The 15,095-nt window shown below is 40.6% G+C and overlaps 1 protein-coding gene across 10 annotated transcripts in view; it reads left to right on the forward strand.

Moving 5' to 3' along the window:
- Positions 1-15,095, forward strand: part of Ash1l (ASH1 like histone lysine methyltransferase) — a 136,456-nt gene that overhangs the window by 73,657 nt on the left and 47,704 nt on the right. For 6 of the 10 annotated variants that reach the window (XM_008761159.4, XM_008761158.3, XM_039102313.2 and 3 more), the window contains 5 exons: positions 325-504; positions 3,730-3,824; positions 10,786-10,859; positions 13,031-13,076; positions 13,190-13,298. In XM_008761159.4, coding sequence (XP_008759381.1) covers positions 325-504; positions 3,730-3,824; positions 10,786-10,859; positions 13,031-13,076; positions 13,190-13,298 — 504 coding nt within the window. Of the gene's footprint in view, positions 1-324; positions 505-3,729; positions 3,825-10,785; positions 10,860-13,030; positions 13,077-13,189; positions 13,299-15,095 lie in introns of those variants that run through there. The other 4 variants (XR_005500293.2, XR_010063608.1, NM_001107689.2 and 1 more) reach the window with 3 other exon arrangements.

Here is a 15,095-nt window from a genome sequence, read left to right on the forward strand (position 1 = left end):
CTGTCTGGCCCAGAACTCAGTAGTACAGGCCAGGCTGTCCTCTAGCTCAGGGACTGTCTGTGCCTGACTTTGACATTAGAAGTAGGCATCGGCATGCTTGAAGCAGAGCTGTAATATCAGTACATGGAAATGGGAGTCACAAGAGTGGAGTTTAAGGCCATTATTGGCTATATAGCAAGTTCAAGGCCAAGATGCTACCTATACACATATATGATCACGTATATGTATTGTATCAAATATATTTATATGTAAAAATAATTGTGTACATAAATAAGTATATATAATTTTTTCTTTACAATAACGTCTTCAAACATTTTTTTCTAGCTTTATAGAAAAACCAGTTGAAATTCCCAGTCCTCTTGAAACCCCGGCTGAACCTTCTGAACCTGAAAGTAACTTACAACCTGTGCTGGCTCTCATCCCACGAGAAAAGAAAGCCCCACGTCCTCCAAAGAAGAAATACCAGAGAGCTGGGCTGTATTCTGATGTCTACAAAACTACAGAGTAAGTAGTAGTGACTGTAAGCTTACATCCTCTAAAACCTGTTACCCACCCATATTTTCTTAAAAATGTAAAAGTTATATCACATTTTTATGTATACACACACATATATTTATTCACATTATACATTTGTATTATATGTAATATATACTATGCATGTAATATATTTCGTATGTGTAACACTCTCAAGTACCTTTGTGTGTACGAGGTTGGTTATAGGGTTATAATTATCATTCTTGATGTTTAGCTTCCCCTAAGATCTATTCTGTGTTTTGGATTCTGATTAATTTCTTTTGTTTAAAAATAAGAAAGAGGGCTGGAAAGATGGCTCAGTGGTTAAGAGCACTGACTGCTCTTCCAGAGGTCCTGAGTTCAATTCCCAGCAACCACATGGTGGCTCACAACCATCTGTAAAGAGATCCGATGCCCTCTTCTGGTGTGTCTGAAGACAGCTACAGTGTACTTATATATAATAAATGAATAAATATAAAAAAAAAAATAAGAAAGAATACTAGGTGTGATGTTGTAGACTTGTAATACAAGCATTCTGGAAGCCGAGACAGGGAGATTGTCACTTGTTCAAGGACATCATTCTTTATCGGCCTGCTGGACTACATAGTAAAATGAAGAAAGGAAGGAAGGACAGACGGAAGTTAAATAACACTGTGCAGATAAATATATTTGGAGTTTTGTTGATTAGATCATTTGTCAGATAAATAAGCTTTCCTTCATTGTTTGAAGAACTTTATAAATCCTTGATGCCACTTGATAAGCACTCCTTTGTTACTTTACTGGAGTGGAGTCTAGCACTGACTGTGTAGACCAGCCACCCAGCTATGCCCTCGCAGCACAGTTGTGCATTCTGATTAGAGAGCTTTGGGCTGGCTCAGGGTGAAATGCTTAAGCTGAAAGCCCAGGTCTTATATTAGTCCTCATACCTGTATGTGGTTGGGCTGATCGCTAATCCAAAGAGGAAGTTGAGAAAGGAAGAGCAGATGGTGAGAGCCACCCTCAAGTGCATAGAGAATTAGACCTGCCTGACCTGCATGAGACCCTGTCTTTTAAAAAAGGGGGGTTTAAACACCAAGGAGGTGTTCATGGCAAAGTTAAAAATTAGCCTCATGTCAAAATACTGGGATCTTTAGGCATGGGCTGCCACATCTGGCCTGGATTCAGGTTTTAGGTTTTGTTTGTTTGTTTTTTTGTTTTGTTTTGTTTTTTTTAACTAAGAAAAAAGTGAGTCATTAAGCCAATCAGGAGGTTCGAGGGGTATTTTTTAAAGTCTTCTTTAATCCCGTCACTTGAGGGATGGATAGGCAGGCGGTTCTCTACCCAGTTTGAGGCTAGCCTACATAGCAAGTTCTAGGCCAGCTAGAGATACATATACACAGTGAGAGCCTACCTCAAAAATAAAAACAGGCATGAAGCTCTGAACGTAACAGAAAACTATAAAACTGAAAGAAGATTAGATTTAAGAGACCCAAGGTTTGGGTTAGTGTGTTCATAGAGCACTTGTCTAGCACAGACCTGTTGGAAAAGTCTTTTTTTTTAACCCAAGAAAAGTTACATGGCCCCATCTATGTATACATGTAAAATAGGTACATGTGAGAGAAAGTGAAAAAGTTAAGCTGGACCATTCTCTGGGTAGTAAGAAAGTTTATTGGGGATCAAACTGCAAAGACTGTCTCAGGAGAGCAGAAAACAGCAGCAAAGCACTCGTGTTTTATGAGATAGTCAGCAGGGTGCAGGCTGCTTTGATTAATTGAGAGCAAGATGACCTTTTCTGAGGTAGATGACTGTTACGGGTAGGGGTAGATGCGGAAGGTAGTGCTTTTCCTGGTAAACAGAGACTGGCCTCTGAGAATCCTGAGGGGTTATGTTTAGGCTTTTGTTTATAATATTGTTTGTCAGCACTGCTATTTTATAGACCCATTTTGGACCATACAGTATATTAACCCAACATTTACTGATAATAAATCATGAAGAAATTCATTTTAAAATTCTCTTCCAGCTAGGCTGTTAGTGATGCTCACCTTTAATCTCAGCACGTGGGAGGCAAAAGCAGGCAGATCTCTTGGATCAAGGCCAACCTGGTCAACAGAGAATTCCAAGACAGCCAGCTAGGGCTACACAGAGAAACCCAGTGTTGAAACACACGCACACACCTACCTTCAAAGGGCTGGAGAAATGGACCAGAAATGGCTTCATAGTTGGCACTTTGTGATCCTGCAGAGGACTCCAGTTTCAGGAGATCCATTGCCCAATCCTGGCCTCTGCAAGCACCAGCTATACGTGTGACAACTGTACTCATACAAGCAAAACACATGTAAAATAAATCCTGTTTTTGTTTTGTTTTGGATAATATGTCTTCATGAGTGCTGGTGACCATCTGCATGTGTGGAGAAAAGGCTGAGGTGTCAATTCTTTCCTCCCACCATTGGCTCCGTGGCTGCAGAACATCTTACCTAGACAGCCAGGGCTGTTACTAAACGAACTAAATAAAATTAGATCTGATATTCAAATTATTTATTTATTTATTTATTTATTTATTTATTTATTTATTTATTTATTATGAGTACACTGTAACTGTTCTCCATGCACACACCAGAAGAGGGCATCAGATCTCATTACAGATGGTTGTGAGCCACCATGTGGTTGCTGGGAATTGAACTCACAACCTTTGGAAGAGCAGTTGGTACTCTTAACCACTGAGCCACTCTTCAGCCTTGATATTCAAATTCTTTTTGTAAAATTTAAACAATATTAAAGAATCTCTTTTAAAGGGGATTTTCTGAATTTACAATTTATTTATTTTTATTTATGTATTCACAAGTGCTTGCAGGTACATGGCAGTACCTTCAGAGGCCAGAGGAGGATACCAGATCCTTTCCAGCTGCAGATATAGGTTCTGGGAATTGAACTCAGGTCCTCCCTATAGAAAACCGGCAATGCCATAACTGCTGGGTTTCTTAAGTATGGGTTTTAGATTAATGTTTTTTCTTTATTTATTGAAAATGGGCTTACACTTGCACACTGAGGACAAACGACAGTGTTGAGAAGTTGATTCTTTCTTTCAACAGTAGAGTTCTCAGGATTCTAACTCAGGTTGTCATTCTTTGTGGCAAGTGCCTTTACCCATTGAACAATCTTACAAGATTTAATCTATTTTCATTTGGCCTCAGGAAGAAATTTAATTGGCTTTGTTTCTTACTCATTTTCTCATCACAGCCCAAAGAGCCGATTAATCCAACTGAAGAAAGAGAAGTTGGAGTACACTCCGGGAGAGCATGAGTATGGACTATTCCCAGCACCCATTCATGTTGGTGAGTAATAGGTCCACATCATTTACTGATAAGAAGAAATTGTATATTCTGAATTTAGGGAAAGTACCTGTGTTCTTTGTTGCACTGGGTTCAAATTCTTTACCTTTTCTTTCTCTCTTTCTTTCTTTCTTCCTTCCTTCCTTTCTTTTCTTTTCTTTTCCTTTCAATAAGAAAGTCCTGAGAATTCTTGACAAGGATAAGGAGATTTAGTCCAACTCATAGAGTGTATGCCTGACAAGAATGAAGCCTGGATTGGATCCCCAGTACTGCACGACCAGGAGAAGAACTAGGCAGACAATGCATGTGTGATGGTAGCACTCAAGGTGAAGGCAGGACGAGCTGAAGCTCAGGGACATCTTCAGCTACCCAGTGATTTAGAGACAGCCAGGATTGCCTCAGACCCTTTATTACTGTTTTCTTTTTTTTTTTTAAGTGTAAGAAAAGAAAAAAGTTCATTCAACCACTGATCTATACACCAACCTTGATTTTCTTATTTTTAAAATGGGTATTAGCTAAGTAATAAGCATTATTCCTTTTCTCCCAAATGAGATTTTTGTTTTTAATGTGAGTACACTGTAGCTGTTCTCAGACACACCAGCAGAGGGCATCTGATCCCATTACAGATGGTTGTGAGTCACTCTGTGGTTGCTGGGAATTGAACTCAGGACCTCTGGAAGAGCAGCCAGTGCTCTTAACCTCTGAGCCATCTCTCCAGCCCCTCCTCACCACCACCACCACCACCACCACCACCACCACCACCACCACCACCACCACCACCACCACCACCACCACCACCACCACCACCACCACCACCACCACCACCACCACCACCACCAAATGAGAATCTTGAATAGATTCTCCTGGGACACATTTTGGGCTGAAAGACATTCTTTAGATAGATCTTACTCTTTATTGTTTGTTTGTTTGTTTATTTATTTATTGGGGAGTTTTATTTTTATTTTAAGATGAAGTCTTAGCTGAGTAGTGGTGGCCTGTGTTTCATCCCAGTGTTCAGGAGGCACAGGCAGGTGGATCTCTGTGAGTTTGAGGACAACCTGATCTACAGAGCAAGTTCCAGGATAGCCAAGGCTACACAGAGAAAACCTGTCTTGAAAAGCCAAAAAAAGAAAAAAAAAGATAAAGTTTTATGTAATTTAGACTACTTCAACTTGATACGTCTTGATATGTCTAACTTTGAACTCCTCCTCATCCTGACTTTGTCTCCCAAGTTCTGGTATTATATAAGGGTGCAAACCATTCCCAGTCTTCATCCTGGTTTTTAGAAATTAATTACTATCTCTGGCTTCAATGAAAAGATCTGTAATCATGGAAAGGAATGGCAGATTGTTTTAGTTTCTTTTTCTGCTGCTGTGAAAAGTACCCTAGGAAAGGCAACAGAGGGAGAAAGGGTTGATCGGGCTGACATTCTCTGATGGATTCAGTCCACCCTGGCCAGGCAGTCAGGGCACTAGGAGCTTGGAGCAGCTGATCACATTGCTTCGTAGTCGGGAGGAGAGATGCGAATGCTTGTAGCTGCTCTGCTTGCTTGCTCTCATTTTACAGTCTACGATCCATTACATAGGAATTAGTCCCACCCACAATTAAGGTTGGTCTTCCCACATTAAATTTATATAATCAAGATAGTCCCAATGGCCCATAGCCATTGAAAATGAAACGAAAGTTGTTGTAAAAAATATAAAAAAAAGTGGTAGAGCGCTCAAGGCCCTGTGTTCGGTCCCCAGCTCTGAAAAAAAAAGAAAAGAAATATATATATATATATATATATATATATATATATATATATATATATATATATATAAGTAGGGATGTCTTTTACCTTGCTAGATCCGGCACCTCAGTGCCCCAAGATATCTGGTAAATATCTTGGCAGAAACACATCCCAACTCTGCGGTGGCCCAGTGTCTCTTGCCGCTGCACACTTTCCTAAACTCAAACTGTCACATAAAAAAACACAGAACTCGGGGGCTGGAGAGATGGCTCAGTGCTTAAGAGCACTGACTGCTCTTCCAGAGGTCCTGAGTTCAATTCCCAGCAACCACATGGTGGCTTACAACCATCTGTAGTGAGATCTGATGCCCTCTTCTGGTGTGTCTGAAGACAGCCACAGTGTACTCACATACATAAAATAAATAAATCTTTAAAAAAAAAAAACACACAACTCAATGATCTTTGACCCAATTAGTAAGTTATAATTGCCCCCCTAAACATACAAAGCCCAGTACACATCCATCCCTTAAGAACATTAATAGCAATCTGTAAATACACAGAGTGGAATCTTTCTTCCTACATTAAATTTATATAATCAAGATAGTCCCAATGGCCCATAGCCGTTGAAAATGAAACGAAAGTGAACACTGATGTCATAACTCTACCACTTGCCACCTTGACATCACTTTTAAGCCACCTCTTTTGTTCATAGGCCCATTACTATATTATAATAAAAAACACATTCAATCCAACTTTAGAAGACTACAAAGTTTTTAAAACTTTTAGCACATTAAAGTCAGTTTCTAGCAAGGCATGACGCATGTTTTTATTGCTAGCTGTTGAGAAGAGGCAAGTGGGTCTCTGTGAGGTCAAGGCCAGCTAGTGCTGTATAGTGTGATATCCAACATTAACAGCACAATCCTGTTTTAAAAGGAAAGAACTTAGGCATAGCATGGAAACAGCAAACCAAAGCAAAATAAAAATCTAGTAGAGCAAAAACTAAACCGTATAACTCTTGTTTGTCATCTGGGGCTCATAGTACAGTCAGCTGGGCTGCAGACAGCATGGACAGAACCAGCTCCTCACCTTTCCTACCAGCGGCACATTTGGATTCTTTTCTAGGCTGGCTCTAGTCCATGCCCACTCCTCTGCATATTGGATATTCGGATATTCCGTGGTCCAGGTATTTCCAATTTCCCGTAAACTCCATTTCAGTTTAGGCTTTACCTTCACAGCTTGAAGCACTGGCCTTCCAGTGTCTCTTTGCAAGAATTCCAACCCTACTGTACATTCCCGGGCCACAGCTACTCTCTGAAATCACACAGCAAACTCCATGACCCCTTAAGTCTTACATCTTTCTTACTTTCAAAACCAGCAAATGGACCACAATGCCTAAGTCTTCTAGCTTCTTGGCATCTGGCCTGGTACCTTTGTGCCAGCTTCTGTCAGCTGTTATATGCCATTTTTAGGTACCTGTGTTTTGTTTTAAGTTCGGTGGTGGTGGTGGTGGTGGTTATGTCTGAGTGTTTTGCCTACACTTGACTTAGCACTCAGTGGTACCTATAGAGGCAGAGATGATGCCATATTTCCCTAGTCCTGGAGCAGCCACAGATGATTGTGAGCTACCATGTGGTTGCTAGGAATCGAACTAGGGTCCTCAGTGCTCTCAACCATTAAACCATCCCTCCAGCCTCTTTTTGCTGGTTCTCAACATGTACATGTCATGTGGATGCATGCATAAGTGCATGCATGTGTGTATGTGTGTGTGAAGGAAGTTTATCCCACAGCATGTATATGGAAGTCAAAGGATAACTTTGTCACATTGGTTCTCTCTTTCCATGTTTATATTAGTTCCCAGAGATCAAACTCTGGTCATCAAGTTTATACAGCAAGTGCTTTGACCTATATAAGCCATCTCTCCAGCCCTGGGCCAATGCTTTTTGGGGAACAAAGAATTCCTTCAGCAGCTGTCTGTTTCATTTTAGGCTGCCTTCCTTCAAATGAGCTTGGATCTTTTCACACCATAGCGTCTGAACAGGTGCATTTACCCTCAGAACTGCCCCGTGGTCCCAGTGCAGCACAGGTTCCCTACAGTGGCACCAAGCCCTGACCAAGCTGTGCTTTCTCAACACCAGCCTACATTATCTTCTGTCTTGAAATCTCCTCTGCCAAGCAACTTCGTCTACTGTTATTCTCAGATGAGACAGAATCAGTGCAGATCCTTGACCAAAACATTACACGAATGGACCTATTCCACTCTGAAACCTTATGAACTAGGCTTCTACTGCTGACTTTCTCTCAGCATTCAAAGTTCCTCCCTGAATGAGTAAGCTCTGCTCTAGCATGCCAGGGCTCGTCTACAGTCAGCCCGATAATAGTTCTAACGTTTGAGGACCACAGGATCAGTTAACACAGCAGCTGTCCCTCTGTAGTACCAGGGTTGTAGGTTTTGTTTTGTTGTTGTTGTCGCTGTTGTTTTCTATTTTAAAAGTGATTCATTGGCCATTTCTGGCTCTTTAACTGTTCATAGGTCTTCCCTTACTTTCCCTTTCCCTCTAGAGCAGCAGTTCGCAACTTTTGTGTCTCAACTCATATATTCATAACAGTAGCAAAATCACAATTATGAAGTAGCAATGAAATAATTATATGGTTGGTAGTCTGCACCACATGAAGAACTATATATTAAAGGTCTCAGCGTTAGGAAGGTTAAGAAACACTGCTGTAACAGTCTATAACAGTAGTAATATCTACTCTATTCAGCCCTGCAAAGAAGTCTACAGTGTCTTTTATTGCAATATTTAGGTAGTCCTTTGAAATGAACTATATCCTTATTTACCATCGTGAAGATTTGACCTACCTTCATGAGGACAACCACATCTTCATTTATTTACTTTTAATCATTTATTTATGGTATGTATATGCCTATGTGGGTTTATGTGAGCCATTTGTGCAAGGTACCTGTGGAAACCAAAGATTATCAAATCTCCTGAAATTTAGAGAAGATTTTATAACACCTGATATTGGTGCTCAGAGCCAAACCTAGGTCTTCTGGAAGAACAATAAGTGGTCTTAACTTCTGAGCCATCTCTGTTCCCCAAACAGAGATAGTCTATGACCTATGTTCTGTGTTTTGAGGTAGGGACTCACACTGTCATTCTAGCTGGCCTGGAACTCAGTAGAAACCTGACTGCCTCTGCCTCTGAAGAGCGTATATTAAGGGCGTGAACCACGACCATTGCTAACGTAGTGCGTTTTCTTTATCCCTTGAACATCTAGGCTTTACATCAACTCCATTGCAGTCTAGCCATCACTACTTAGCTTTTCATCTCTATCTGAGAGGAATTTTATTCTGTTCTGGCTACAAAGAGTGCTCTTAACCACTGAGCCATCTCCCCAGCCCCTCAGCTCCTTATTTTTAATGGCTCAATTCATTCTCAGGTTGTGGTGGAAGGTCTTCCATGTAGGAAGACCTGATCCAATGAAAATGTTAGGTAGAGCCTATAAGCAGAGTTCTGGTTTTGAGGGCAGTTTGAGTCAATGTGAATGAATCCTTACCTATAAGGAAAAACATTTTTTTAAAGAAGTTCAAAACCTTTCTGTCTTTACATTTTCTAGAAAAAAAAATATTGCAGGCAAACAATAGGATCAACTGTACTCATGAAAAGTTTGTTCTCTCTGTCTCAAAAAAGAAAAAAGGAAAAAAAAAACAACAACAACAACAAAGAGTAATGCCAGGCATGGTGGCTAATGCCCTAAATTAATCCCAGCACTGAGGAAACAGAGGTCGGCAAATGTATGTGGTTCAAAGCCAACCTGGTCTACATAGAATGTTCCAGTACAGTCAAGACTGCATTGTAAGACCCTGTTCTTTCTCTTGGGACCAATCTATACTATTAAAATTTTTTCTTCTGTATTGAGTCTGCAGGACCTGGGTGGTGCTGGTAGTGCACACCTGTAATCCCAGCACTTGGGAGGTAGAGACATAAGGATCTCTGTGAGTTTCAGAACAGCCAAGAGAAACTCTGACTCAAAAGAAAAGGAAAGAAAAGGAAATGAAGGAAGGAAGGAAGGAAGGAAGGAAGGAAGGAAGGAAGTAGTAGTTGAAGGTGCAGGAAAATGTTAATAGCATCTTTTTTTTTTTTTTTTTGGTTCTTTTTTTCGGAGCTGGGGACTGAACCCAGGGCCTTGCGCTTCCTAGGTAAGCGCTCTACCACTGAGCTAAATCCCCAGCCCCTAATAGCATCTTAAATCCAATTTACATGTACTTTTCCCTCTCCTGGCTGTCCTGGATCTCACTGCGTACGCCAGGCTGGTTTCAAACTTAAGGAGATCTGCCTGCCCCTGCCCCTGCCTCTGCCTCCTGAGTGCTGTGACTAAAGTGGGGTATACTTACTTTATTTTATTTTTAGTTACATGCGTGTTTATGTCTATATGTGAGTATATTACATGTTCAGCAGCCAGAAAAGGATGTCAGATCCTGTGAAACTAGAATTACATGCAATTGTAAGACACTTAGGAGGGTGCATCATAGATGCCTTTCTCATCATTCGCGCCGCGTGTGTGTGTGTGTGTCAGAGACCATCACTCAGGAACTGATAATCTTTCCACTGTGAATTTGGGGGGCCAGGGTCAAGTTGTTTTACCTATTGAGCCATCTCATGGGTGACATGTATTTTTCAGTTATGTAAACTCAAATATGTCCCTTTTCATTTTTTTTATTATTTAATTTTGTATGTGGGAATTTATGTTTCACTGTGCCACATAAAAGCGAAAGAACGGTTTTAGGAGTCCACTTCCTTTCTTCCAGCAGGTTTGCTCCAGAGTTCATCCTACGTTTGATAGCAGATAACTTTATCCATGAGCTAGCCTGCATTTCTGCATCCCTCCCCCTTTAATATTTTTATATTTTTATTGTTGTTATTGTTGTTATGTATATGACTGTTTTACCTGCATGGATTTATGTGCATTCTGGTGTACCTACTGCCTGCAGAGGTCAGAAGAAGGCATCAGATCCCTGAAACTGGACTGACAGATACCTTGTCCTCTGCAAGAGTAATAAGAGCTCTTAACCACTGGCCTTCTCATAAACCCTTATCCCTTTTTCGTAGCATTAAAATGATTTTTCTAGAGATGAGTATAAATTTAAAATATATTTGCATGTGACTATTTGCTCTCATTGTTTGGACTGCATATCAGAATAGTTGTTGAAATTAACAGTGTTTTTTAATTTCAGGAAAGTATCTCAGACAGAAGAGAATTGACTTCCAGCTTCCCTACGACATCCTCTGGCAGTGGAAACACAATCAGGTATAAAGGGCCTCTTTTACCAGGTTTTCTTTTTAAGTGGTAAGGGTTAGGGAGTAGGGAGTATTAGTTTGTTTCCTCTGGCTCCTTGTAGTGATATCCCGGGATATATGGAGAACTGTCCTTATGAAAGTTCATGCAAATGAAATACCAACAGGTTGGGGTGGGTGGGTTTAGCTAAAATACTGTCAAAAGTCATCTTTGGTAGGTGTGGTAGTAACAGCTCCTTATGCAGTAAGAGGCAGAGGCAAGTGATGTCTCTGAGTTCCAGGCCAACTAGAGCTACATAGTTAAACACTGTCTCCAAACAGAAGTTAACTCTTTAAAACCAAAACCAGGTCAGTCTTCTCTGCTTCCTCTTGTCACGGTCACTGAATTCTTAAAGAGTAGCAATATAGAGGGGAAAGGGGGAAGGGTTATAGAGATGAAAGGATAACAGGGTGGATTGTTGTATCTCCTTTTAGACTAGAAAGCAACAAGTCTCAAACATAGAATCTCTTGTGTACTGTGTGGAAGTGTCACCTGTCAATAGAAAGCTGGTGGCCTATTAGCTGAGGTAGGAAATAGAGGGTGGGACATCCAGCAGAGAGAGAGAGGAATCTGGAAAAGAATCAAAATGGAGAGATTCAGCCCTGACTCTGAGGAAGACAGACCCAGGAAGCTGAGGAAAGGTAACTAGCTTTACGGCAGACATAGATGAGGCTTCACCTGATGGAGAGATGAGCCAGTGGGAATGAGCCAAGCTTATGTGTGGCACGGGCATTTACTCATAATTACTAGGTCTCAGAGTCATTATTTTGGGAACTGTACAGGTGGAAACCCTGAGCCTATAGGAAGTTGGATATTTGTGTCTTTATTATCTTTGGTTGGAAGAATTGCTTTTGTTTAATTTGGTTTTTTTTTTAAAGATTTATTCATTTATTATATATAAGTACACTGTAGCTGTCTTCAGACACACCAGAGAGGGCATCGGATCTCTTTACAGATGGTTGTGAGCCACCATGTGGTTGCTGGGAATTGAACTCAGGACCTCTGGAAGAACAGTCAATGCTCTTAACCACTGAGCCATCCCTCCAGCCAGTTTAATTTGTTTTTAGGCAGGTTTTTTTTTTCCCTCGTTTTTTATTATGAAGAAGAGTCTTTGAGCATGTACTGAAAAAAGTGATGAAATGAATTGTGACACATTGCTAAATGATGGAGTTTAGTTCAAATTGCTGTTTCTTTCGCAACACACCTTAATTCACACATAAGAGCTCTTTGCTCAGTGCTTCATTGCCCAGGCCAGCTCTGAACTTGCCTTGTAGCTAAAGCCGACCACACCTCAGAGCCAACTGCTTTCATTTCCAGGGTGCTGGGATTGCCCCTGAGCACTAACAGTGCATTCTGCTTGTTGATTAGACCCCTAAGGACAAACTTAAGGTTGATCCTAAGATTCCCAGCCAATGAGTGTGACAGCTTCAAGGCCAATTCATTTTCCTATTTGTATACAGTTGCCCTCTAAACAAACCTTACCCATGTTTAGAGTTTGCAGAGTTTTGTGCTTTGAGGGAGAGATCAGGCTGAGGCTTGAACATGCATTCTACCTTTACATTGCCTTTACTCCCAACCCCTTGCCCTTCTTTTCATAGGAGCAAGTTAGAGTCTTAACTTACGCAAGTGAATTATAGCTCTGGTCTTCAGAGTGCTTTTTTCCAGTTGTTATCCAGCAACATGCTAAAGAATAAAAATTGAAAGTACATTGCTGTACGTCAGATGTTATTAAATGCACCCATAATCCTAGCACTCTGAAAGGGATATAGAAGAGCCAAAAGTTTACATAGAAAATTTCAGGCAATCCAAGGCTTTGTCTCAAAAAAATTTTATGTACTTTTTGTAAACTATTTAGTACCTACTAATTCTAATTCTCTGTCACCTTTTATTTATGGGGAGGAAATAAAGATCACTCTGTATTTTCCTCAGTCATATTCAGTTGAGAAAGTCTCAGACTTTTTTTACTGTGTAGCTTAAATTAAGCTCACAGTGATCCTCCTGCCCAAGGTTTATAGAGAGGAGCCATCATACCCAACGTCCTACAAATATTTCTGTATGAACAAAGACATTTCCTGTATTTTTAGGGGTTGATGCACACTGTCATTTGAATCGAAATGCTATATCAAGATTTTTTTTTCTTCTAGCTATACAAAAAGCCAGATGTCCCCCTGTATAAAAAAATCCGTTCAAGTGAGTAACTTAGAAGATGTTTTTTCCACCTTCAAAACATCAATGTTCCTCCTGTCTTGATACTTAAGAGATAATTCTGTATGTTCAAAAACTTTTATTTGCTGTCTTCTAAGATGTCTACGTTGATGTCAAACCTCTTTCTGGTTATGAGGCTACCACCTGTAATTGTAAGAAGCCAGATGATGACACCAGGAAGGGCTGTGGGGATGACTGCCTCAATAGGTACTGTATCTGACTTCTCTAAGAATAAGTTCTAAGTGGTGTGTGTGTGTGTGTGTGTGTGTGTGTGTGTGTGTGTGTGTGTGTGTGTGTGCGCAAAACTACCTTTCCTCCCTCCTCTATGTGTAGTACTCTGATACTAATGAATTGAAAACAGTGTGAGAAAGGATCCTGTGTATGTAAATTACAATCCTCTTACTGTTGATGAGATGTCGGGATGGTAAATTTCATGCTACCTTCCCTGGGGGAAGTTTGTGAGGATCATATGAGATGTTGTAATCTATTAGTATACAAAATATTTTCTGTTTGTTATTTTGTTGATTTTTCGTTTACTTTTTTGAGACAGGATTGCTCTGTGTGACAGCTCTGGCTGTGCTGGAACTTGCTTTATAGACCAGGCTGACCTCAAACTCAAGAGAGATCTGCCTGTCTCTACCTCCTAAGTCCTGGGATAAAAGGTGCCACCATCACCTAGTTAATAGACAAAGTGTTTCAAGGAAAACTATGCTAAGAAAATATTAGCATGTTTAAGCATGCACATGATAAGTGACCACGAATGCTATCACATGGTAATAATGTCATCAGAAGCATTATTTCTGTGTGGGATTCACTCATTTTGTTTTCCAGTGTCTTAGAACTCTGCTCTTTGTGCTTAGCATCCCAAGTGCTGAAGTTTTAAACATACTCTACCAGGCATCAAATGGAAATGCCTAATAAAAGGAAAAGAGGGGAGATCTCTTGTGGATTTTAGTAGTGCAGATAAATTAACAGAAAATAAAGAACTTAATGTTCTGGGTATGGTAGCACACATCTATAACCTTAGCACTGTAAGGGCTAAAACAGCAGGAACCACACAAATTTTAGGCTACCCTGCTCTAAGTTCTAGGCCAGCTGGCACTAATCCCTGTCTCAAAAAAACCAGAACTACCAGTATCATGATCTTCACCAAAGGTAACTGCTTCTGAAGTCCTCAACTGCCCTGTCAGCTGGAGAAGTTAGTTTCAACACGCTAGTTGGGAATCTTCCTGGCTTATACTATTATAAATAAATATATTTTATATATAAATATAGTTTTTTATTGGTAATAATGTTGGTGTAGACAGTGAGTTTTTAGAAAAGATTTATTTACTTATGTTTTTGGGTGTGTGTGTGTATGTATATATGGCACGTTGCGTGCACACGCCTGTGTAAATTTATGTACAACAACAAATGCATGCAGGACTGAGAAGGCACTTCACCCCTTGGAGTTAGTTACAGGTTGGTTGTCAGGCTTCCTATGAGTACTAGGAACTGAATCCCTGTCCTTGGCAAGAGTAGCAAGCAAGTGCTATTAACTTCTAGCCCCAATCATCTTTTTTTTTTTTTGTACTGACTTTTCACTCACAAATGTTCTGTTGTTTTTATTTTATTTTTGAGACAGGACCTTATCTTTTTTATTATTTATTCATGGTTTTTTTTTCTTTTTACATTCAAGATTTTATTCCCCTTCCGGTCCACCCTCCGACTGTTCCACATCCCGTACCTTCTTCCCCTCACCCCCACCCCACCCCTGTCTCCACAAGGATGTCCCCACCCCCTGCCTCACCAGACCTCTAAACTTCCCAGGGCCTCCAGTCTCTTGAGGGTTAGGTTCATCTTCTCTGACTGAACCCAGACCCAGGAGTCCTCTGCTGTGTATGTGTCGGGGGCCTCATCTCAGCTGGTGTACACTGCCTGGTTGGTGATCCAGCATCTGAGAGACCTTGGGGGTCGAGGTAATTGAGACTACTGGTCCTCCTACAGGGTTGCCCTCCTCCTCAG

This window comes from Rattus norvegicus, chromosome 2 (assembly GCF_036323735.1).
Source record: "Rattus norvegicus strain BN/NHsdMcwi chromosome 2, GRCr8, whole genome shotgun sequence".
NCBI lineage: Eukaryota > Metazoa > Chordata > Mammalia > Rodentia > Muridae > Rattus > Rattus norvegicus.